This window comes from Pleurodeles waltl, chromosome 5 (genome assembly GCF_031143425.1).
Source record: "Pleurodeles waltl isolate 20211129_DDA chromosome 5, aPleWal1.hap1.20221129, whole genome shotgun sequence".
NCBI classification, from domain to species: Eukaryota; Metazoa; Chordata; class Amphibia; order Caudata; family Salamandridae; genus Pleurodeles; species Pleurodeles waltl.
Genome location: NC_090444.1, coordinates 1,401,946,652 through 1,401,972,906, shown reverse-complemented (window position 1 = coordinate 1,401,972,906; position 26,255 = coordinate 1,401,946,652). Strand labels below are relative to the sequence as shown.

Genomic DNA, 26,255 nt, shown 5'->3' with positions numbered 1-26,255 from the left:
TAAATATGACCCTAAAAGTGTAAGCATTTCTAAAATGAGATTTTACAAAAAAAACAACTCAAGGAGTATAGTATTAAGTACCTTGTGGAAGCTTCCATGAAACAGTTTCGTTATCTTTTCTCCGTCAAAGGTTACAGTTTGAGTGTCTCCACTTGCACCCTTGTTGAAAAATGACAACGTTTTTTTGGAACCTGTAAATAAACGACAGCAAACATTTTGCATTAAAATATTAGCACCAATTACTACATGTGAGAAACGTTAGTGGCCTAATTCCCATGCTTTTGGTCACATCTAATTTGTATTTAGCTGCACAATCAAGTCGTATTTGCATATGCATTTCAAGAGACTCGTTCAAATAATCATATCCAGTGGCGATGTATGCTTGCAGGCTGAATTTAGTACGGGGAAATTCTCTAGTAAGCTGAATTCCCTGCTCTCCTACGTGTAGGGTCCGGGTGAATGTAGACGGTTTCCAAGGGATTGGGTTACTTTAAAAAAATATATGAAACACTGAAAATCCAAAGCTTTCAACACTTGGAATGGCCAGTCCCATAATGGAAGGCATTTTTTAACTACTGGCGACATATTGAGAAGTAAGAGTGGTTCCAAGGTTGGATGAAGGGAAAACGCCTTCTCCACAGTGAAAACTGTTTTCAATGTAAAAAAAAAGAAAATTTTGATATCAAGTGCTTACTTATGCCACATGTAGCTACATAGTAAGGTGGACTAAGGTGAATAAAAGAAGTTAGTGTGTTTCACCACTAGATATTTTCGATTATTCCTGGCAACTTGCAAGTACAAATCTACACTGCAAGGCTGTAAGAATTTTTCAAAATAACTTTCTTGTGGCTCAGTCTATAAGTTTTTGCTGCCTGTCAATATCTTTTTGAAATATTCACTGAAGAATCGTGTAACCCACTTCAAATATTTGGGGAAATACTCTTAGACAGAACTCTCCTGCGCACCTACCTCACCCTTTAACTCATCAAGGTTATGAAATAAATAGAAGCAGGTTTTCAGCAGTGTAGATATTTACCTCCCTGTCCCTGTTGACTTCCTACTTTCATAGAAAAGTGTATGTGTCAAGGGACTGTGATCTTGAAGGGACCTTTAGACCAAATATACTTTGTGTCTTAGGATGGAAGTTCTTGGCTTATGTAGGAGTCTAACTTTTTCTGAACGTTTAGAGCTATGAGTAGAAATGTATTCTTACACATACTGATATGTGGTATGGTTTAGAAAGGGGCCCGATCAGAAAACATTGTTTGGTAAGAGTTATTAAATGTCATGGAAGGATACAGTTTAGTACTTGGTGCAAATACCTTTACAACTGTATCTTTAAAATCAATTATTTGTGGGAAAAAGTAACATGTAACATGGATTTAAGCAGTTGTATTGCAATTAATGTCAAGCAAAAGTAAGACAATCAATGGCACCATAACACAATACCATATGCCAAAACACTGGACATCGATACCACAGCAAAAGTACAAAACAACAGTAACACATACTGCATTAACATAAAAAAATAACAGTACAGCAGCAAAACAACATAATAATGAAAAACACACACAATGACACAAAATAAAGCACCAATGGCATACAACATAGAGTGCCAACTCATGAACACAAAACAGAGCAACACAAAACACTGGAAGAACAGATTAACACACAACAGAACTGCACAAAAGAGTACACAACAACATAATAGCAGTACAATACATCAGTAATGTTCCAGCACAACTCACTAATACATCAACACAAAGCAACAACAAAATGCAAAAACAGAATAGTACAATAATGCAATTCCATTGTGCTTTGTGTTACTATAGTGGTGTGCCTGTGTTGCATTTTGTGTGTCTTGGTGGCGTGTTGTGTTCGCACTGTTGCATTCTTTAGTATTTGGTTCTTATGTTGTGAGTGGGAGGGACTGTGTGTTGTCATTGTGTTGTCTTGCATTTTGTTGTTTTGTTGTGCTATACTGTGTGTTTTATTTTGTTGTTATTATGTTCTGTTGCATTGTGCAGTTCTTTCACAGAATTCAATAAACACTGCTATTTTTTCAGTTAAATGAGGCATAGTCCATTAAATTCCTAACAACAACCATTTTGGGCTGACAAAGGTGGAAACATACCGCTGCTACAGCTCTACCGCTTTATTTATTATCAGTCAGCTTGCACCCAAGTTACAGGCCAGGCTCTAAAATATCTCTTCCAGATATCACCTTATTTGATGAGTCCCAGCATCTCTTCCCATGCCATCCTATACAAAAAGGGAACTTTGGGCCACATGTAGGTAGCTTTTTGCACGTTGCAAATGGCGAATTTTGCTGTTTGCTACGTGCAAAAAGCACACTGCGATGCACAAACCCAGTTTTGCAATTCGGTAACCTGGTTACCGAATCGCAAAACGGTTGTGCGACTCGCAATTAGGAAGGGGTGTTCCCTTTCTAACTGCGACTCGCAGTGCAATGTAGGATTGTTTTGTGACCGCGAACGCAGTCGCAAAACAATCGCAGTTAGCACCCATTTCAAATGGGTGCTAGCTAACCCATTCGCAAAAGGGAAGGGGTCCCTATGGGACCCCTTCCACATTGTCAATGTCACTGAAAACATTTTTTCAGGGCAGGTAGTGGTCCTAAGGACCACTGCCTGCACTGAAAAAATGAAACGAAAACATTTCATTATTTGTTTTTGTAATGCATCTCGTTTTCCTTTAAGGAAAACGGGCTGCATTACAAAAACAAAAAAGAACTGCTTTATTGAAAAGAAGTCACAGACATGGTGGTCTGCCGTCGCAGCAGGCCACCATCACTGTGAGACCCGCCATTCTCAAGGGGGTCGCAAATTGCGAACCACCTCATGAATATTCACGAGGTGGGCATTTGCGACCCCCTTGCAAATCGCTAACAGTGTCATGGGCACTGTTGTGCGTAAGGTTTTGCGAGTCGCAAAACCAAACGTACGTACATGTGGCCCTTTGTTCATGTGGTCCGCAGTATAAACGTGTATAGTGTCACTGAGAAGACGCTGGGGTCTCAACATAATTATTGAATGAAATTTAGATGGACAACATGAAATGATGCCAACAGTGATCACATGGCTATAGCACAACCCCAAACCGCACAGACAACACATTGCACAACACATCCAGGTAAGGCTACCGGCAACGCTGAGTTCAAAAGGTAACAAAACACCAAGGAGACATTCAGTACTCGTAGAATTCATCTCCAAAGGACAATACAGGAAATTATGATTCAACTCCCACTCGGACTGTAGAGTTTAATAGAAAGGCAGGGCCTCATTATTTAAAGGAAACACGTTGCTGGAAGGAAACATCCTCTGACTAGATCCTCGAAGCAAGGTGCTATAAAACAACATGGGATTACTCAAAGCAAGGATTAGGTAGGAGAAAGATTATCCATCTCAACAATTAGGGACATTTCCAATTGCCAGAGATACAAATCGAGGAGGCATCTTAAACGTTGTCACGTTCATTTGTCATTCCTTTTAATCATTGTGTTGTGCACAAACAGTGTTGCACATATCAGACTGTATGCACACTTGTGGCAAATAATTATTATTCGTGCGTGCATATATCCACAATATGATGAATTTCTTATTTTTATAAATAGTTTTGATTTCATCACCGTAAATAAATTCAGTTATAGGATAGGACTAAGGGAGATCCTACAATTGCGCCAATAAAACAAGGAATGGCTAACATTTTGCTTCATCTTAAAGATGTATATCTAAGATGTGGACTTTACTCACACTTAACTGTTGGTAGCAAAAGTCAGTGGTTCAATGAGATGTGTGTTTTACGTCTCTGACTGATGTGTCTCCCTTTTTTGAAGTAAGCACAGATGTCGACCCTGAAGCTTGAAAAGGAACTAACAACAGATTAATATGTAGGGCATATGTTGGGTGATCTCAGGGGCGCTATGCAAACAGAAAAAAACATTCTTGCACAAGGCATTAAACTTTGAGAAAAACAAGTGGTGATTCCGACCCCAATCACTGGATGCCAGAAGTATGCCGAGCATGTCACATGCCACAATATATACTATACCTATATGTATGTACATATCTCTCTCTCTATATATATATATATGTATATATATATATATATATATACAGATATATAGACAAATATGGATGTTCCATACTGATTCTGCTCTCCACCTAAACTACTTGGGAACTACCCAGAGTTCTCACTTATTTTTTGCATAATGTATGTGTTATTCTAACCCTGTGCATATATATATGTAGTAGTAACTATAACTCGCACCCTCGTCATGCACAGCTGTCTAATCAATAAGTTTATTGCAAATGTTGGATTGAGAGTATGAAAGATGGCATAGAATATGTCATCAATGATATAACATGAGTAATTAACTGTTCATGGCAAGAGTCGTAGTTACCTTAGGGCGTGAGTTTTAGATAGATAGATAGATAGATAGATAGATAGATAGATAGATAGATAGATAGATAGATAGATAGATAGATAGATGTGCATTCTGCAACTAATTAAAGCTAATATGCCTAGGAAAAGCAATTTAATTCAATGTACAGAATTCTCTTACCATCAAGGGACACTCCAACTTGTGGCCTGTTGCCTTTATCTGTAATTTGCCAGATGGCAAATGGCTCATTTCCAGTTTCAGGAAGTAGTCGGAATAACAAAATTATAGTGTATTGAGGAGGCATTCCTTCTGGATGAAGTTCCCTGTTAAATATAATTAATATGGTTATTTAAACACAGAATCCTACATTATAATCAGGTTATTAGATTGGTTATTTAAACACAGAATCAGACAAGAGTGTTAGCAATAGGTATCAATAATTTCTCCCTTCTATATACGTATATCAGATGCAGCATATTTTACGAGAATAAGATCCTATGTTGCAAGAGAAAAATTGGCATCAGTTTCAGGTGTGGGATGTGAATGGACCTTAGCACATTATTGTAACTTAGAATCATATATGTACACCGTTGATCCTAATGGTGGTCCTAAGTCCATAGAATAGTAGGATACACTTCGAGATGCTGAGATCACCATGGGGAGGTTTCAGTAGATATGAAAGGTAGCAGGTGACTCAGGATAACTGATATGGTTTTACAAAATGACACAACTAAATGCATTTTTCATTTTCTGTATTCAAGAATGGAATCCTCTATCATCATCATCATCATTGAACTTTATTTCGGTAAGTAAAAAAACATACCATAAAAGTACAATACACATCAAGGAGAAAAAAAACTTTTTTGAGAACAAGAGGATACTAAGAATAAGAACACAATAGAAATTTGGAAAAGAGTAATAAAGAAGTTTAGGAATCAAACAAAATAAACAACCAGATGTACACCTCTTGATATAAAAAAGGTCCACTCAAAAAAAGACTGATTCCATAAATCAGTAAATGATTAATAATATAATGAACCCATATCTATATCCTATAGAGTAAAATCTAAAATCATGCATCCAATTTGATAAATATACATAAATAAATCTAAAAATTAACTCCCCGAAAGAAAAAGATTTCCACTGATAAAACTGTCTAGATAGATGAATCACATTTTAAAATTCTCACAACATAAAACAATATTGATTATTCCATAGATCAATAAATAATCAATAATATAAAAAAACAATATCTATATCCTATAAAACAGAATCTACAATCATGCATCCAAATTCAATATATATATGTAAATAAAACTAGGGATTAACTACCTAGTCTTTTTCCTTAAAACTGCTAATCTCAACCGCCAGATTGACTCAAGAAATTTTGCCACTGGTAAAACTATCTGGACGGACGGATCGCATCTTAAAATTCTCTCAGCATGGAAACTAGATCTAACACCTATTCGTTTGCAAAGCGGGATGAGCCAAAATGCTCTTTGTTTGTGATACGCATGACAGTGAAAAAAAACATGTAAACCAGTCTCATCACTTTTACAGCCCATCGGGCATAATTTAGCTCTGTTAGTTGAGCTGGACCATTTGTACGTTAAGCAGCACAAGGGGAGAGACCCAATCCTGAACCTAATAAAAAGGGCACGAGCAAATGGCGATAATGCTGCATCCATAAAAGGCTCAAATTCATAATGACATTTGACAGATAAGAAATTGTCAGACATAGACAATGGAATAGAACTAGCAAATTGGCCAACCTGAACATTATGCCAGAAAGCATCCTTTAACAGCTGTGCAGCGTTTTTAGGAATGGAGATAGGATCCTGCCAATAGGACCCTAAGCCGAGCTGGGAAAAAGATTGTTCGACAAAGGCGTACCATTTGATTTTGTTAATAAAATCACGGCCCACCAAATTCAGAAGCCCACAGCGAAAAGGAATTAGGGCATCTGTTGTCCATAACCGAATCCAAAACAACAGAGGCCTTAAAGCAGCAATCTGTGAAATTGAAAAGAGGTTTAGGTCCAGTCGAATAGGCAGAGATGGAGTGCTCGATGGGACCTTTAGCAACCTTTTTAGAAACTGAACTGATTTTCTGCCCTTGCCAAATTCGCCAAGTTGCAGTGGCCCCAGAGTTCGGTGCCATATAAGGCGCCCCCCCCCCTAGCTTGAGATTTATATATTTCAAGGGCAGGGGACATTGCAAATTTGGGGGATCTGGAGGCAAATCTAACAATGCCACCCGCCCTCTGCTTCAGGCATAATAAAGATTTTTGGCGTTGAGCATGCCAGAAATGTGAATCTTCCACTTTGATGCCTAAATAGTCAAAGGTGCCCACCCTTTCTAAGGGAACACCGTCTAAATGTACAGGCCTTTTCATTGTATGCCTAATGTCCCCAAGGACCATATATTTTGTTTTTGCTGAATTAATTGATAGCCCATGGTCAGTACAAAACTCCAGAAATCTGGCGAGCAATCTAGAAAGGCCCATGGCAGTACGTGATAGTAATAAAGTATCGTCTGCAAATAATAGTAATAAAGTATCGTCTGCAAATAAGAGACAAGGGAGCTTCTGCCCACCCAAGTTAGGGGCATCACTTTGGCAATCTAAAAGGTATGGCAAACAAGCATTAATAAACAAAAGAAACAAGGTGGGCGCCAAAACGCACCCTTGCCTCACACCACGTGCAGTTGGAAAAGCTGGAGTCAGGTCGCCAGTGGCACCCCAGCGGACTTTAGCACAGTTGTCAGAATAGAGATCCTTGATAATATTAATCATAGAACCCGGAATACCAGTAGTACTGAGGACCTCCCAGAGCTTGGCACGCGGGACAAGGTCAAACGCAGATTTCAAGTCGACAAAGGCCACAAATAAGTGGCCTTTATCTACGTCTACGATCTTCCACTTGATGGTAATAAATCGGAAGATCTGATCGATGGTACTGACCTTGTCCCTAAATTCCGCCTGAAGATGACTTAAGACCTGGTTTTTCGTTATCCAGTGTTTTAGTCTAGCTAGCAACTGGTACGAAAAGATTTTCTGCAAGTTATCAAGTAAACTAATGGGTCTGTAATTCCCGGGGGAACTCTTGTCTCCTTTTTGATGAACGGGGACAATAATTGCCATCTTCCACGAGACCGGATAAGATCGAGTTGTCATGGCAGTGCTTGATACCCTATTGATGTACCGGGTCCATACAGAAAGATCTGATTTATACAGATCCGAAGGAATGCCATCTTGGCCAGGGGCCCTACCAGATCTTTGAGCGCAGATTGCCAACTCTGTTTCTTTTAAGGTAAAGGGCGGCATTTCAGGCTGGCACAATGCAAAATCTATGAGAGTGTCATCAAAATCTGACTGGGAGCCATACAGTTCCCCAAAATAGGAGAACCAAGTTCCTGAATCAATATGACATTCAGGAGTAGCTGACAGGGCAGAATCACTACGCGAAACCAACGTCCAAAAGAGCTTGGCATCGCGATTACTAGCAGCCTCCGCCAGACACTCCCGTACGAGATCCTCATATTTGAGTTTCGATAACTTGCAAACAGACGCGTAATTCCTTCTCGCCTGTATAATGACATCCCGTTTTTTTTACTTTAACGCTTCAGATAAAAGATGTTTGGCCACCCGGCATTTTTTGTGGAACCATTTACATTTGGATGCAGAAGATTCTAATTGAGTTTTAAAAGGCTTGGTAAAAAGCTCCTTAAGTTCCGCAAAGAAAACTGCATGGGAATACATGATTTCTGAAGGAGATAATACGATGGAATCCTCAAAAAGCTGTTGACAGGACACCATAGCGCCAAGCTTGTTATTCAAAAAATTAGATTCTAGAAGCGAGGGCCACTTTACAGCACGCCTATTAGTGGACAGTTCCAGCAAATGATTGGATTCAACCAAAACAGTGGGCAAATCAGACACTGAAACTAGGGCTGTATTATATGCAATTTGCAAAGGGGCATGATCACTAGTACGTGGAAGACCCACCTCTACATTAATTATGAAATACCAAACTCGTAAATCTACAATAACATAATCCAAAAAACTACTATAGTGTCCTCTAAAAAAGGTGGGCCTAGCAGGGTTATCGTTTGGAAAACGGCCATTTCCAAAACAAAGGCCGTATGTAAGTGCAAGGTCTATTATCTGGGACACCCTAGGGGAGGGAATAAGTGGCGTAGGTTGAGATAAAATCGGGGGAACATTCCACACTTCATCTTCAGCCTGAGTGGACTCGACAAAAGCTGAGCCAAGTTCAATTTGAACATTGAGATCACCTGCAATGATGATACAATATTTAGAGTGAAATTCAGATAAAAAATTATGCAGAAGATGGATAGTGTCAGACTGCTGATTAATATGGCCTGGTCGGTTATGGATATTAATGCATAGTACAGGGGTACCAGATTTTGGCTGTATTGCTATGGCTAAGATGTCACAAGAGTCAACAGCTATTTCCTTTACCTTACCCATCTCTGACAGATTGACCCAAGTACAAAGGCCCCCAACCGCCCTTCCCCTAGAGGACTGAATTGCCTTTTTTGTAAATGAACAGTAGCCTTGCCTGTACACGCCATCCGTTGCCCAAGTTTCCTGAAACATGCAGATGGAATAGGATTCAACATAATCCCCCCACTCGGGATCAACCAATTTGCTCTTAATACCTTAGTTCCAGGACAATAAATTCCCTAAAGGAGATGAAGTGGTGCAAGTGAGCGTGCCGGAATCAACGACCGGAACTGGAATAGGAATTAATGTAGGAATACAAAATAAGGCACTTAAAATGGGACCACCTAGGCTGGTTGAAGAGCTTGGAGGTAGCTCGTATGGAACAGTAGAATTACAGGAATTAAGGGGGCGTAGTCAATCCACATCAGAGGTAGCCCCTAAAAAAATGGGGTCTCGAGTATCAACACCTTTAGGATTGTGGACCAAAGCAGCCCCATCAACAGGAAAAGACAGCAAACCAGACATAGCAGCAGAAACTGGAACGTTACAGGGATTTTTCTTGGACCTAAAAGGATGAGCGGGCAAGATCTTGTGGCCAGCAACAGGCAAACGTTCACTAAAATATATATCCAAGTCAGTTCTTAGCATGTTGCGGGAGTCCATCTGCAAAAGTCCCCCAACTAGCTCAGAATTAACAAGAATCATTTTAATGGTATCACGTCCACCCGGACAGCTGTGTACACGAGAAGCAAAAACAATGTCAGAATGGATAATAGAGGCACAGCCCCTAGTGTGGCGGATCCAATATGACACCTTGTTGATAAGAGAGGAAGTATCTTCTCTGGTATGAGATGTGAGAGGAGGGACATTGCACAAATAGATACAATTAGGATTAGGCACATGAGCGGAATCGGCCACTATTTGGTCAGAGTTAGAGAAAGGAGAAATTGAATGTACTGCCGAAATGGCCAAATGTTTCCCATAAGATGGCTTATTGGCGGGGCCCTTGTTAAGATCCCCAAATGATGAAGAGATAACTGGCAAAGCAACCGGATCCAGAGAACAGGAAGATTGTGCTGGCACTGGAATCGAAGGTTGATCCTAAGGGTGGTCCTAAGTCCATAGAATAGTAGGATACACTTCGAGATGATGAGATCACCATGGGGAGGTTTCAGTAGATATGAAAGGTAGCAGGTGACTCAGTGTAGGAAGTTGGCTCTGTATGTGCTATTTCAAAGTAAGGAATAGCATGCACAGAGTCCAAGGGTTCCCCTTAGAGGTAAAATAGTGGTAAAAATAGATAATACTAATGCTCTATTTTGTGGTAGTGTGGTCGAGCAGTAGGCTTATCCAAGGAGTAGTGTTAAGCATTTGTTGTACATACACATAGACAATAAATGAGGTACACACACTCAGAGACAAATCCAGCCAATAGGTTTTTATATAGAAAAATATCTTTTCTTAGTTTATTTTAAGAACCACAGGTTCAAATTCTACATGTAATAGCTCATTCGAAAGGTATTGCAGGTAAGTACTTTAGGAACTTCAAATCATCAAAATTGCATGTATACTTTTCAAGTTATTGACAAATAGCTGTTTTAAAAGTGGACACTTAGTGCAATTTTCACAGTTCCTAGGGGAGGTAAGTTTTGATTAGTTTTACCAGGTAAGTAAGACGCTTACAGGGTTCAGTTCTTGGTCCAAGGTAGCCCACCGTTGGGGGTTCAGAGCAACCCCAAAGTCACCACACCAGCAGCTCAGGGCCGGTCAGGTGCAGAGTTCAAAGTGGTGCCCAAAACACATAGGCTAGAATGGAGAGAAGGGGGTGCCCCGGTTCCGGTCTGCTTGCAGGTAAGTACCCGCGTCGTCGGAGGGCAGACCAGGGGGGTTTTGTAGGGCACCGGGGGGGACACAAGTCCACACAGAAATTTCACCCTCAGCGGCGCGGGGGCGGCCGGGTGCAGTGTAGAAACAAGCGTCGGGTTCGCAATGTTAGTCTATGAGAGATCTCGGGATCTCTTCAGCGCTGCAGGCAGGCAAGGGGGGGATTCCTCGGGGAAACCTCCACTTGGGCAAGGGAGAGGGACTCCTGGGGGTCACTTCTCCAGTGAAAGTCCGGTCCTTCAGGTCCTGGGGGCTGCGGGTGCAGGGTCTCTCCCAGGCGTCGGGACTTTAGGTTCAAAGAGTCGCGGTCAGGGGAAGCCTCGGGATTCCCTCTGCAGGCGGCGCTGTGGGGGGCTCAGGGGGGACAGGTTTTGGTACTCACAGTATCAGAGTAGTCCTGGGGTCCCTCCTGAGGCGTCGGATCTCCACCAGTCGAGTCGGGGTCGCCGGGTGCAGTGTTGCAAGTCTCACGCTTCTTGCGGGGAGCTTGCAGGGTTCTTTAAAGCTGCTGGAAACAAAGTTGCAGCTTTTCTTGGAGCAGGTCCGCTGTCCTCGGGAGTTTCTTGTCTTTTCGAAGCAGGGGCAGTCCTCAGAGGGTGTCGAGGTCGCTGGTCCCTTCGGAAGGCGTCGCTGGAGCAGGATCTTTGGAAGGCAGGAGACAGGCCGGTGAGTTTCTGGAGCCAAGGCAGTTGTCGTCTTCTGGTCTTCCGCTGCAGGGGTTTTCAGCTGGGCAGTCCTTCTTCTTGTTGCAGGAATCTAATTTTCTAGGGTTCAGGGTAGCCCTTAAATACTAAATTTAAGGGCGTGTTTAGGTCTGGGGGGTTAGTAGCCAATGGCTACTAGCCCTGAGGGTGGGTACACCCTCTTTGTGCCTCCTCCCAAGGGGAGGGGGTCACAATCCTAACCCTATTGGGGGAATCCTCCATCTGCAAGATGGAGGATTTCTAAAAGTTAGAATCACCTCAGCTCAGGACACCTTAGGGGCTGTCCTGACTGGCCAGTGACTCCTCCTTGTTATTCTCATTATTTTCTCCGGCCTTGCCGCCAAAAGTGGGGCCTGGCCGGAGGGGGCGGGCAACTCCACTAGCTGGAGTGTCCTGCTGGGTTGGCACAAAGGAGGTGAGCCTTTGAGGCTCACCGCCAGGTGTGACAATTCCTGCCTGGGAGAGGTGTTAGCATCTCCACCCAGTGCAGGCTTTGTTACTGGCCTCAGAGTGACAAAGGCACCCTCCCCATGGGGCCAGCAACATGTCTCGGTTTGTGGCAGGCTGCTAAAACTAGTCAGCCTACACAGATAGTCGGTTAAGTTTCAGGGGGCACCTCTAAGGTGCCCTCTGTGGTGTATTTTACAATAAAATGTACACTGGCATCAGTGTGCATTTATTGTGCTGAGAAGTTTGATACCAAACTTCCCAGTTTTCAGTGTAGCCATTATGGTGCTGTGGAGTTCGTGTTTGACAAACTCCCAGACCATATACTCTTATGGCTACCCTGCACTTACAATGTCTAAGGTTTTGTTTAGACACTGTAGGGGTACCATGCTCATGCACTGGTACCCTCACCTATGGTATAGTGCACCCTGCCTTAGGGCTGTAAGGCCTGCTAGAGGGGTGGCTTACCTATACTGCATAGGCAGTGAGAGGCTGGCATGGCACCCTGAGGGGAGTGCCATGTCGACTTACTCGTTTTGTCCTCACTAGCACACACAAGCTGGCAAGCAGTGTGTCTGTGCTGAGTGAGAGGTCTCCAGGGTGGCATAAGACATGCTGCAGCCCTTAGAGACCTTCCTTGGCATCAGGGCCCTTGGTACTAGAAGTACCAGTTACAAGGGACTTATCTGGATGCCAGGGTCTGCCAATTGTGGATACAAAAGTACAGGTTAGGGAAAGAACACTGGTGCTGGGGCCTGGTTAGCAGGCCTCAGCACACTTTCAATTGTAAACATAGCATCAGCAAAGGCAAAAAGTCAGGGGGCAACCATGCCAAGGAGGCATTTCCTTACACAACCCCCCCCCAAACGAAAGAGGATGAGACTAACCTTTCCCAAGAGAGTCTTCATTTTCTAAGTGGAAGAACCTGGAAAGGCCATCTGCATTGGCATGGGCAGTCCCAGGTCTGTGTTCCACTATAAAGTCCATTCCCTGTAGGGAGATGGACCACCTCAACAGTTTAGGATTTTCACCTTTCATTTGCATCAGCCATTTGAGAGGTCTGTGGTCAGTTTGAACTAGGAAGTGAGTCCCAAAGAGGTATGGTCTCAGCTTCTTCAGGGACCAAACCACAGCAAAGGCCTCCCTCTCAATGGCACTCCAACGCTGCTCCCTGGGGAGTAACCTCCTGCTAATGAAAGCAACAGGCTGGTCAAGGCCATCATCATTTGTTTGGGACAGAACTGCCCCTATCCCATGTTCAGAGGCATCAGTCTGCACAATGAACTGCTTAGAATAATCTGGAGCTTTGAGAACTGGTGCTGAGCACATTGCTTGTTTCAGGGTGTCAAAGGCCTGTTGGCAGTCCACAGTCCAGTTCACTTTCTTGGGCATTTTCTTGGAGGTGAGCTCAGTGAGGGCTGTCACAATGGATCCATATCCCTTCACAAACCTCCTGTAGTACCCAGTCAAGCCAAGGAATGCCCTGACTTGAGTCTGGGTTTTTGGAGCTACCCAGTCCAGAATGGTCTGGATCTTGGGTTGGAGTGGCTGAACTTGGCCTCCACCTACAAGGTGTCCCAAGTAAACCACAGTTCCCTGCCCTATCTGGCATTTGGATGCCTTGATAGAGAGGCCTGCAGATTGCAGAGCCTTCAAAACCTTCCTCAGGTGGACCAGGTGATCCTGCCAGGTGGAGCTAAAGACAGCAATATCATCAAGATAAGCTGTGCTAAAGGACTCCAAGCCAGCAAGGACTTGATTCACCAACCTTTGGAAGGTGGCAGGGGCATTCTTTAAACCAAAGGGCATAACAGTAAACTGATAATGCCCATCAGGTGTGGAGAATGCTGTCTTTTCTTTTGCTCCAGGTGCCATTTTTATTTGCCAGTACCCTGCTGTCAAGTCAAAGGTACTTAGAAATTTGGCAGCACCTAATTTATCAATGAGCTCATCAGCTCTTGGAATTGGATGAGCATCTGTCTTGGTGACAGAATTGAGCCCTCTGTAGTCCACACAAAACCTCATCTCTTTCTTTCCATCTTTGGTGTGAGGTTTGGGGACTAAGACCACTGGGCTAGCCCAGGGGCTGTCAGAGCGCTCAATTACTCCCAATTCCAGCATCTTGTGGACTTCCACCTTGATGCTTTCCTTAACATGGTCAGACTGTCTGAAGATTTTGTTTTTGACAGGCATGCTGTCTCCTGTGTCCACATCATGGGTACACAGGGGTGTCTGACCAGGGGTTAGGGAGAAAAGCTCAGGGAACTGTTGTAGGACTCTCCTACAATCAGCCTGCTGTTGGCCAGAGAGGGTGTCTGAGTAGATCACTCCATCTACTGTGCCATCTCTTGGGTCTGATGACAGAAGATCAGGGAGAGGTTCACTCTCTGCCTCCTGATCCTCATCTGTTACCATCAACAGATTGACATCAGCCCTGTCGTGGAAGAGCTTAAGGCGGTTTACATGGATCACCCTTTTGGGGCTCCTGCTTGTGCCCAGGTCCACCAAGTAGGTGACCTGACTCTTCCTCTCTAGTACTGGGTAAGGGCCACTCCATTTGTCCTGGAGTGCCCTGGGAGCCACAGGCTCCAGAACCCAGACTTTCTGCCCTGGTTGGAACTCAACCAGTGCAGCCTTTTGGTCATACCAAAACTTCTGGAGCTGTTGGCTGGCCTCAAGGTTTTTGGTTGCCTTTTCCATGTACTCTGCCATTCTAGAGCGAAGGCCAAGTACATAGTCCACTATGTCCTGTTTAGGCTCATGGAGAGGTCTCTCCCAGCCTTCTTTAACAAGGGCAAGTGGTCCCCTTACAGGATGACCAAACAGAAGTTCAAAGGGTGAGAACCCTACTCCCTTCTGTGGTACCTCCCTGTAAGCGAAAAGCAGACATGGCAGGAGGACATCCCATCTCCTTTTGAGTTTTTCTGGGAGCCCCATGATCATGCCTTTTAATGTCTTGTTGAATCTCTCAACTAAGCCATTAGTTTGTGGATGGTAAGGTGTAGTGAATTTATAAGTCACTCCACACTCATTCCACATGTGCTTTAGGTATGCTGACATGAAGTTGGTACCTCTGTCAGACACCACCTCCTTAGGGAAACCCACTCTGGTAAAGATACCAATGAGGGCCTTGGCTACTGCAGGGGCAGTAGTCGACCTAAGGGGAATAGCTTCAGGATACCTGGTAGCATGATCCACTACTACCAGGATATACATATTTCCTGAGGCTGTGGGAGGTTCCAGTGGACCAACTATGTCCACACCCACTCTTTCAAAGGGCACCCCCACCACTGGAAGTGGAATGAGGGGGGCCTTTGGGTGCCCACCTGTCTTACCACTGGCTTGACAGGTGGGGCAGGAGAGGCAAAACTCCTTAACCATGTTGGACATATTGGGCCAGTAGAAGTGGTTGACTAACCTCTCCCACGTCTTGGTTTGTCCCAAATGTCCAGCAAGGGGAATGTCATGGGCCAATGTTAGGATGAACTCTCTGAACAGCTGAGGCACTACCACTCTCCTAGTGGCACCAGGTTTGGGGTCTCTGGCCTCAGTGTACAGGAGCCCATCTTCCCAATAGACCCTATGTGTTCCATTTTTCTTGCCTTTGGACTCTTCAGCAGCTTGCTGCCTAAGGCCTTCAAGAGAGGGACAGGTTTCTTGTCCCTTACACAGCTCTTCCCTTGAGGGTCCCCCTGGGCCTAAGAGCTCAACCTGATAAGGTTCAAGTTCCAAAGGCTCAGTTCCCTCAGAGGGCAGAACTTCTTCCTGAGAAGAGAGGTTCCCTTTCTTTTGCTGTGTTGCAGTTGGTTTCCCAACTGACTTTCCTGTTCTCTTGGTAGGCTGGGCCATTTTTCCAGACTCCAGCTCTACTTTTTCACCCTGTGCCTTGCATTGTGCTCTCGTTTTCACACACACCAGTTCAGGGATACCCAGCATTGCTGCATGGGTTTTTAGCTCTACCTCAGCCCATGCTGAGGACTCCAGGTCATTTCCAAGCAGACAGTCCACCGGGATATTTGAGGAGACCACCACCTGTTTCAGGCCATTGACCCCTCCCCATTCTAAAGTAACCATTGCCATGGGATGTACTTTTCTCTGATTGTCAGCGTTGGTGACTGTGTAAGTTTTTCCAGTCAGGTATTGGCCAGGGGAAACCAGTTTCTCTGTCACCATGGTGACACTGGCACCTGTATCCCTCAGGCCCTCTATTCTAGTCCCATTAATTAAGAGTTGCTGTCTGTATTTTTGCATGTTAGGCGGCCAGACAGCTAGTGTGGCTAAATCCACCCCACCCTCAGAAACTAGAGTAGCTTCAGTGTGGACCCTGATTTGCTCTGGGCACACTGTTGATCCCACTTGGAGACTAGCCATACCAGTGTTACCTGGATGGGAGTTTGGAGTGGAACCTTTCTTGGGACAGGCCTTGTCTCCAGTTTGGTGTCCATGCTGTTTACAGCTATGACACCAGGCCTTTTTGGGATCAAAGTTTTTACCCTTGTACCCATTGTTTTGTGAAGAGGCTCTGGGCCCACCCTCCTGTGCAGGTTTTTGGGGGCCTGTAGAAGACTCTTTACTATTTTTAGTTTTGGTTGTCTCATCACCCTTCTGCTGGGGAGTCTTTGTGACCCCTTTCTTTTGGTCACCCCCTGTTGAAGTCTTGGACACCCTTGTCTTGACCCAATGGTCCGCCTTCTTTCCCAATTCTTGGGGAGAAATTGGTCCTAGGTCTACCAGATGCTGATGCAGTTTATCATTGAAACAATTACTTAACAGGTGTTCTTTCACAAATAAATTGTACAGCCCATCATAATTACTTACACCACTGCCTTGAATCCAACCATCTAGTGTTTTCACTGAGTAGTCAACAAAGTCAACCCAGGTCTGGCTCGAGGATTTTTGAGCCCCCCTGAACCTAATCCTGTACTCCTCAGTGGAGAATCCAAAGCCCTCAATCAGGGTACCCTTCATGAGGTCATAAGATTCTGCATCTTGTCCAGAGAGTGTGAGGAGTCTATCCCTACACTTTCCTGTGAACATTTCCCAAAGGAGAGCACCCCAGTGAGATCTGTTCACTTTTCTGGTTACACAAGCCCTCTCAAAAGCTGTGAACCATTTGGTGATGTCATCACCATCTTCATATTTAGTTACAATCCCTTTGGGGATTTTCAACATGTCAGGAGAATCTCTGACCCTATTTATGTTGCTGCCACCATTGATGGGTCCTAGGCCCATCTCTTGTCTTTCCCTCTCTATGGCTAGGATCTGTCTTTCCAAAGCCAATCTTTTGGCCATCCTGGCTAACTGGATGTCCTCTTCACTGGAGTTATCCTCAGTGATTTCAGAGTTGTTGGTCCCTCCTGTGAGGGAACCAGCATCTCTGACTATTATTTGTGGAGTCAGGGCTTGAGAAGCCCTGCTCTCCCTAAGTAGGACTGGAGGGGGGGAATTTCCCTCCAAGTCACTATCTTCATCCTCTGAGTTGCCATCCTCAGAGGGGTTGGCCTTTTCAAACTCTGCCAAAAGCTCCTGGAGCTGTACTTTGGTAGGTTTGGGGCCCATTGCTATTTTCTTTAGTTTACAGAGTGACCTTAGCTCTCTCATCTGTAGATGGAGGTAAGGTGTGGTGTCGAGTTCCACCACATTCACATCTGTGCTAGACATTATGCTTCTAAAAGTTGGAATACTTTTTAAGAAACTAAAACTGGTTCTAGAATCTAATTCAAACTTTTACAAACTTTTAAACTCTAAAAGAAATGCTAAACAGGATCTAACACAAGGCCCTAGCAGGTCTTTTAAGAATTTAGAAAACTTTTCAAATTGCAAAAATCAATTTCTAATGACAATTTTGGAATTTGTCGTGTGATCAGGTATTGGCTGAGTAGTCCAGCAAATGCAAAGTCTTGTACCCCACCGCTGATCCACCAAAGAGGGAAGTTGGCTCTGTATGTGCTATTTCAAAGTAAGGAATAGCATGCACAGAGTCCAAGGGTTCCCCTTAGAGGTAAAATAGTGGTAAAAATAGATAATACTAATGCTCTATTTTGTGGTAGTGTGGTCGAGCAGTAGGCTTATCCAAGGAGTAGTGTTAAGCATTTGTTGTACATACACATAGACAATAAATGAGGTACACACACTCAGAGACAAATCCAGCCAATAGGTTTTTATATAGAAAAATATCTTTTCTTAGTTTATTTTAAGAACCACAGGTTCAAATTCTACATGTAATAGCTCATTCGAAAGGTATTGCAGGTAAGTACTTTAGGAACTTCAAATCATCAAAATTGCATGTATACTTTTCAAGTTATTGACAAATAGCTGTTTTAAAAGTGGACACTTAGTGCAATTTTCACAGTTCCTAGGGGAGGTAAGTTTTGATTAGTTTTACCAGGTAAGTAAGACGCTTACAGGGTTCAGTTCTTGGTCCAAGGTAGCCCACCGTTGGGGGTTCAGAGCAACCCCAAAGTCACCACACCAGCAGCTCAGGGCCGGTCAGGTGCAGAGTTCAAAGTGGTGCCCAAAACACATAGGCTAGAATGGAGAGAAGGGGGTGCCCCGGTTCCGGTCTGCTTGCAGGTAAGTACCCGCGTCGTCGGAGGGCAGACCAGGGGGGTTTTGTAGGGCACCGGGGGGGACAGAAGTCCACACAGAAATTTCACCCTCAGCGGCGCGGGGGCGGCCGGGTGCAGTGTAGAAACAAGCGTCGGGTTCGCAATGTTAGTCTATGAGAGATCTCGGGATCTCTTCAGCGCTGCAGGCAGGCAAGGGGGGGATTCCTCGGGGAAACCTCCACTTGGGCAAGGGAGAGGGACTCCTGGGGGTCACTTCTCCAGTGAAAGTCCGGTCCTTCAGGTCCTGGGGGCTGCGGGTGCAGGGTCTCTCCCAGGCGTCGGGACTTTAGGTTCAAAGAGTCGCGGTCAGGGGAAGCCTCGGGATTCCCTCTGCAGGCGGCGCTGTGGGGGGCTCAGGGGGGACAGGTTTTGGTACTCACAGTATCAGAGTAGTCCTGGGGTCCCTCCTGAGGCGTCGGATCTCCACCAGTCGAGTCGGGGTCGCCGGGTGCAGTGTTGCAAGTCTCACGCTTCTTGCGGGGAGCTTGCAGGGTTCTTTAAAGCTGCTGGAAACAAAGTTGCAGCTTTTCTTGGAGCAGGTCCGCTGTCCTCGGGAGTTTCTTGTCTTTTCGAAGCAGGGGCAGTCCTCAGAGGGTGTCGAGGTCGCTGGTCCCTTCGGAAGGCGTCGCTGGAGCAGGATCTTTGGAAGGCAGGAGACAGGCCGGTGAGTTTCTGGAGCCAAGGCAGTTGTCGTCTTCTGGTCTTCCGCTGCAGGGGTTTTCAGCTGGGCAGTCCTTCTTCTTGTTGCAGGAATCTAATTTTCTAGGGTTCAGGGTAGCCCTTAAATACTAAATTTAAGGGCGTGTTTAGGTCTGGGGGGTTAGTAGCCAATGGCTACTAGCCCTGAGGGTGGGTACACCCTCTTTGTGCCTCCTCCCAAGGGGAGGGGGTCACAATCCTAACCCTATTGGGGGAATCCTCCATCTGCAAGATGGAGGATTTCTAAAAGTTAGAATCACCTCAGCTCAGGACACCTTAGGGGCTGTCCTGACTGGCCAGTGACTCCTCCTTGTTATTCTCATTATTTTCTCCGGCCTTGCCGCCAAAAGTGGGGCCTGGCCGGAGGGGGCGGGCAACTCCACTAGCTGGAGTGTCCTGCTGGGTTGGCACAAAGGAGGTGAGCCTTTGAGGCTCACCGCCAGGTGTGACAATTCCTGCCTGGGAGAGGTGTTAGCATCTCCACCCAGTGCAGGCTTTGTTACTGGCCTCAGAGTGACAAAGGCACCCTCCCCATGGGGCCAGCAACATGTCTCGGTTTGTGGCAGGCTGCTAAAACTAGTCAGCCTACACAGATAGTCGGTTAAGTTTCAGGGGGCACCTCTAAGGTGCCCTCTGTGGTGTATTTTACAATAAAATGTACACTGGCATCAGTGTGCATTTATTGTGCTGAGAAGTTTGATACCAAACTTCCCAGTTTTCAGTGTAGCCATTATGGTGCTGTGGAGTTCGTGTTTGACAAACTCCCAGACCATATACTCTTATGGCTACCCTGCACTTACAATGTCTAAGGTTTTGTTTAGACACTGTAGGGGTACCATGCTCATGCACTGGTACCCTCACCTATGGTATAGTGCACCCTGCCTTAGGGCTGTAAGGCCTGCTAGAGGGGTGGCTTACCTATACTGCATAGGCAGTGAGAGGCTGGCATGGCACCCTGAGGGGAGTGCCATGTCGACTTACTCGTTTTGTCCTCACTAGCACACACAAGCTGGCAAGCAGTGTGTCTGTGCTGAGTGAGAGGTCTCCAGGGTGGCATAAGACATGCTGCAGCCCTTAGAGACCTTCCTTGGCATCAGGGCCCTTGGTACTAGAAGTACCAGTTACAAGGGACTTATCTGGATGCCAGGGTCTGCCAATTGTGGATACAAAAGTACAGGTTAGGGAAAGAACACTGGTGCTGGGGCCTGGTTAGCAGGCCTCAGCACACTTTCAATTGTAAACATAGCATCAGCAAAGGCAAAAAGTCAGGGGGCAACCATGCCAAGGAGGCATTTCCTTACACTCAGGATAACTGATATGGTTTTACAAAATGACACAACTAAATGCATTTTCCATTTTCTGTATTCAAGAATGGAATCCTCTATCCTTTCATTCTAGAACACCTGCACAGCAAATTCTGGAAATGTTTTTTCCTAACCAAAATCAACCCTCCAATTGTGCTAAAGAAGGTGATTCTACTCTACGAACTTGTCACTGAATTGTTTCACCCACTCTTATTCAAGACTAATTTAATCTTTCTTTCCGAGGCACAAAAAGTGTCTGTGCAAGCTGAAAGGAGCAGAATTAATCAGTAAGTGGCACAACCCATTCTACAAGCTAACATCATCACTTGTCCACATCCAAATTTATTTAATTTCTCTCTTCATGCTGGGGATATTTTGAGATTCATTTCCTGCAGTGCAGATTTCTGCTAATCAATAAATTACGCCAGCGCTCAGTATACCAACACATGCATGATGCTACATAGCAGAAACACCATTGGAAGATAAAGAGAGAGGGTCATCATTGTGAGGAAATCAGTGAGACAAATTATTGGGCACAAGTGAGTGGACAGCACTTCAGTGCAATATGTACGATTTTCTCAAAACCTACTCTATAATAGTTATAGTTATGATGCCTGCTAAAAAACAAACTCTGTTTATTTTATAGGCACATTACTATTTGCTGTACACTATGTTGCAGTCATGGCTACAGCTGGATTTAAATAGTGGAACTCTGCAACACAGGACTGCAGATTTGCCACATTTTCCTGGTCCTTCCATTGGCAGGGAAATACATAGGTTTTCGCTCACTAGATGAAGGCAGTTGATAAGGGGGTAACACAAAATGATGACCTTTACTGTTTTCTCCTAGTTTGTGGTCTATGTCCAGGTCTTGTCCTGAATGTGGCAGGCAGCAAACTTCATCATGTGAAGTATGCCAGTGTAACTTCGAAGTTCCCATCTTGAGCATGATCAGATATAGCAAACCTTGCAGGTGGGGGAGATGTATGTACTCTCTCTGATCCTCCATCCTAGCTACTCCACAGTTAAGTACAGGATTCTCACTTGTAGCTAAAATTCTATAAAGTGAGTGGTCATTTAGAAGCTTTTAAAATGTAGCAACTGTTAAGTTAAAAATGGGACATTCCTCATGAAACCCATTTACACCCTTTCCCTTCCACAGGGAAACAATGTTGGTCTCACCCAAACTGGTTTGGTGACCCATTATCCTAGGCACCAAAGGAAAAGAAGCCCTGAACCATATTTCCTGTCTTGGCCTTTAAAGCTCCACTGTGTGTAGCCCACCACACACATTCTCTTGCTATGTCATCTCAGTGTCTACCAGGAAAGGAATGTTAACTCCTTCCTTAAACTTCAGGCTATAGGACTCCGACGGTTCTTGCAAAGAGAAACAGCCCCTGCTTTTTTGTAGCTTTATCATACAGAGAACATAGGAACTGCATGCATGAGGCTCCTAAACTCAATACAGTGTATTTACATGTGATTACACACAAACGTATGCATTGAGTAACCACTTATGATTTCTCAAAGGCGTAGTTAAGATTCCAATTTGAGACCTGCACTTTACCATGGACACCATGTGTGAGCATTTAACTCGTCAGGAGCATTGGTTTTAATCTAATTTGGCATTTACTTAAGTGCTAAATATGGTGGCCGTGCATGACATTTTAAGATCCTAGCTGGAATGATGCACTCTTTGAGACAGAGCTACCTTGTGTACTTATTCATGAGGAATGCTCGATGTAATTTGAAGATTTTGGCTACTTCTGTGCAGTGACTGCACATGGGATGGTTGCTGAGGGCTCTGAGAAAGACCTCAGTGAGTCCCCTGCCTTGGGTCTGTGTAATACAGTGAGATCTGGGGGTGTCTGGAGCCAATGCAGCTTAGTGGGTTTTCCCCTGTCTAGGGAGGGTATCACTCACCATCTCTCAGTACTGGGCCCAGGACTGGCTGCCGATCCCCTCGCCAGGCCCTGAAAGGCACACTTGCAAGGTGGAATCTGGACTCCTGTACTATACACTTAGCTTGCACATGTATGGCCACACAGTGGAATAATATAGCGCCCTCTTCAAAGTACACTTACATTATACCTGCACATTCATTGGGTGTAGCATTGCACACAGGGTGAATTATACTGCACCTTTTTGACATGGTATAGTACTCACTTAACCTTGCAGCAGGTGTAGACCGCTGGAGCCATCACAAGTGCAATTTACACTGCGCATAACCACACAACACACCTTGACCCACCATCCCCCACTCAGAAGGCCATGCAGTGATGCACAGGCAGCACAGCATGCGCCAAATGTGAATGTGCAGCAGCTGTGGCCACACAAGCTGAGCCTCCAAGGGGTGTTTTAATGGCACATGCACAGTGCCAGCCAGTGCGCGGTGCATAACTTTGTGCACGGTGCATAACTGCAGACTGTATCAAACTAAGTGGTCCCAGAGTCAGACCTAGTCAGTGTACTGTGCTAAGCGAGCCCCCTGGAACTTGTCCGCCGCACTGCAGGGGCTGCAGGGGCTAATGTAACGCCACTGCAGTTGACCAGTTAAACATCTAGACAAGAAATTAATTCTAAAAAGATCCATCCAAATCCTTTACTGAAATTTGATTTCTCAGGTTTTGGGAAGCTGCTATGTTTTGCTAGCATTTGGTTTAGCCTCCCTCGACTCCTCCCCGTACATTAAGTGCTGTGAAATGGTATTACTGGGAAATTGTTGTGTCAGGGCATGTTAGCATGTGCAGGCAACAGGACAGCATCTGCGGTCGTGTCATGATAAATGCACAGGCCTAGTCGGAGCATGTGCACAGGAGCCCACATTTGAGACCAAGCTGTGTGCCTGTTTATAATTCAGATTGTGTTGTCTCCATTCCTGTACTAACTTGCTAACTCCAAAACATAGCACATACCGAGCAGTCCAGTTCAAGGCTGCCAGTATTTGGGCCCCTAATGCAATTAAAACTTCCCTCTAATTTGATCTTAAGTTATGCTATAACTCCAGCAGCTTTACATTTTGCTTCAAAATCACATGTTGTAAAAAGAAAACTGGATGTTAAAACAATAAAATTGTTGCAGAACCACCAGTTAGTTGTGTCATTCATAATGTTAATGGTAAGGTAATAGGTCACCAGTGGCAATCATTTATGTAATTTGTAAAGTCGTGTGCTACATCAAGGTGATCTTGTAAGCATTGTATTTGGTATGGGGGTTATGGTTTGTATAGCAGGTGTGCAAGCTGTGATTTGAGGAGCTGACCATCGTTGGGCAATTTTAAGGGTTAATCGTGTATCATATTAGATGATCACAAGGAACCAGAGTTAAGTGGGATGCAAGTCCACTGAACTCCTGTCTAGACCACATAACGCCTAGTAGCACGGGAGTTAGGTGTGCATGAATAAGACTAGTGGCCCAAGGTGATCGCTAATCCTGCGTATCATTGAAGCAAGGTTCTTCCAACACGTTTAGGCCTAATTAAACTCATTTAATTGATTTTTGTCCAGCTGTAATCTGGAATTTGCAACCTGTTATAAGTAAAATATAACTGTAGTGAAACGCAATGTACTGCATGAAATTCAATGAACACAAGTGATCTTAATACATCTACTTTTAGAGAGTGTGCATTATTTGAGTACAGTTGTGCAGCTGGTTTTAATACATTGCCCTATTTATATGCCAATTTGGATTTCATGTAGAACAGGGTACTTAGCGTTCACAGACTTTAAACAGTTTTACAGTGGAACCTTGCTCTGCTCATTTTAGCACAAATTAAGTATGCATCTAAAAGACAGGGAAGATGATGAGACCAGTAAAGAAAAACAGATTTTCTTTTTATCTGACCAATTCAAAATGTATCTCAAATTAGTACAACCAAGGGTGTTCTAAAAACCGCAGCATAGTCTGTTTGTGTGCGAAGTTTAGGGCAAAGGTTACGGTGCATTTGAAATGTTTACAATTCACTATATCTAAAAAACTACTTCGAACAGGAAGTCGCAGATTGCAGAGTGGCGTTATGGGCACTAATCAAAATGTAATAGTGCTGGACACTCTAGCAGTGAATGTCTGGTACACTTTCAGCAAATCAGTAGCTGTGATCCCCCAACGCTTCCAACCCCAACACTTACGATGTAGGCTGCGTGATTAAGGCGTCTTTATGCAGAGTGTACGCTACATAGCTATTGAACGATCCTGGTTCCATCGCCACGCCTGGTACGGAAGCAAAATTCTTCTCGGTGAGATTGTAAGCTTCCAGCATTCGGAAACCTTAAAACAAATCATTGGTTAAATGCATTAGAAACACATAAAAAGCCAAGTAATCACAATATCGGTGTTTTTCTGCAAGCTCATTGGTTCTTACCTGGTGACGTGTATCCTTCTAGGTAGATGAGTGGGCAGGCTGAAATACAAGGGACAAGCAGCAGGTTAGATTCCCTGGTGGTGTGAGAGGGAAACATTCATCAGCAGTCCAGCGCTATTGTGACTTTCTGTCCACTAAGTTGTTGATTTGGAGCTCTATTTCCAGAATTCCCCAACGCTGACATTAAGGGCCAAATTTACTAGTCTTTCAAGCAATGCAGCACACCAAGAGCACGTGCTGTGTTGTGTTGTATGAAAGGGAGAGAGGAGGAATGTGCTATATCTACAAAGATATGGCAAACTTCTACTCGTGCCTTGTGTTGGCGCACTAGTGACTGCTTAGTGTCAATTCAGGCCCCCTCCCCCATGGTGCTAGGATGCCTGTGTTGGTGTCGGGATCATGTTTGTACAGTAAGGAGTACCTTCCTGCACAAAAATATTCCTTAGAGGTGGATTCCTCTTTGCATGCATGCTGCAGAATGAAGCACACATGAAAAGTGGAAGTAACAAGGAGAAATAAATATGTTTCTCCTCGAAACGACTGTCTCTGGTAGGTGCATCATTTTCACAGAAACCCTGGTTTACTGACCTTAGTGACTTTGAGTTTGTGTCAAAATGCATTGGTGGATGCATGGGAATGCCCATGCTCTACCTATGTAACACCTACCCAACACAGGGTAACACAAGGCAATCCAAGGTGCCGCATTGTGTTACTCTGTGGCTGAAAAGTGACACAAAGCCACACAAGTCTTGATTTGCATGGCTTTATATTTGTCACTTCAGCAATCGTGTTGCCTTGCATTGACTTTCGTGATGCAAGGACAACGCAAGTGCATAAACTTTGAATGACAGGATATGAGTGCAACATGTTCTAGCTCAGAAACAGGATAATCTTCAGCACCTTCAGCTACCTTGCCAGCCAAATACTGTACAAAGGTTAGTTGCGACAGGAGATAGAATTCGATTGACACTTGAGGGTGACACTAATGGATTGCCCTTGCAATTGTTCTCTCCCATTTGCACTGCACAACCTCTGAAATCAATACACATCACAGATAGCTTGGAGTCCCATGAAATCCAGGATGAACCTACCTGCCCCGTAATGTTCAGCTACCCGTACATAATGCATGATATCCTAGTGCACTAAGGCTTAACATAAACAAATCAGTTATTCAGAATGAGAAACTGATATAAATCCTGACCCAGTATAAAATCCCAATTATGGAGGATCAAGTTAAAGATAAAAATGCCATGAAAGCTTACCACAATCTCATGTAAAATGAGAACTGTTCCATAAATTATGGAAGAAACAAACATAAAAGTACCTTATGAATGAAGGAGAATCACAACCGCAGAAGACACTTTTTTCTTCTGGTA

General features: G+C 44.3%; 1 protein-coding gene across 3 annotated transcripts in view; it reads right to left on the bottom strand.

Moving 5' to 3' along the window:
* Nucleotides 1-26,255, bottom strand: part of COL12A1 (collagen type XII alpha 1 chain) — a 307,200-nt gene that overhangs the window by 83,884 nt on the left and 197,061 nt on the right. For all 3 annotated transcript variants that reach the window (XM_069235673.1, XM_069235672.1, XM_069235674.1), the window contains 4 exons: nucleotides 24,880-24,918; nucleotides 24,647-24,785; nucleotides 4,586-4,728; nucleotides 82-191 (listed from right to left, as the gene is read on the bottom strand). In XM_069235673.1, coding sequence (XP_069091774.1) covers nucleotides 82-191; nucleotides 4,586-4,728; nucleotides 24,647-24,785; nucleotides 24,880-24,918 — 431 coding nt within the window. The remainder of the gene's footprint in view (nucleotides 1-81; nucleotides 192-4,585; nucleotides 4,729-24,646; nucleotides 24,786-24,879; nucleotides 24,919-26,255) is intronic.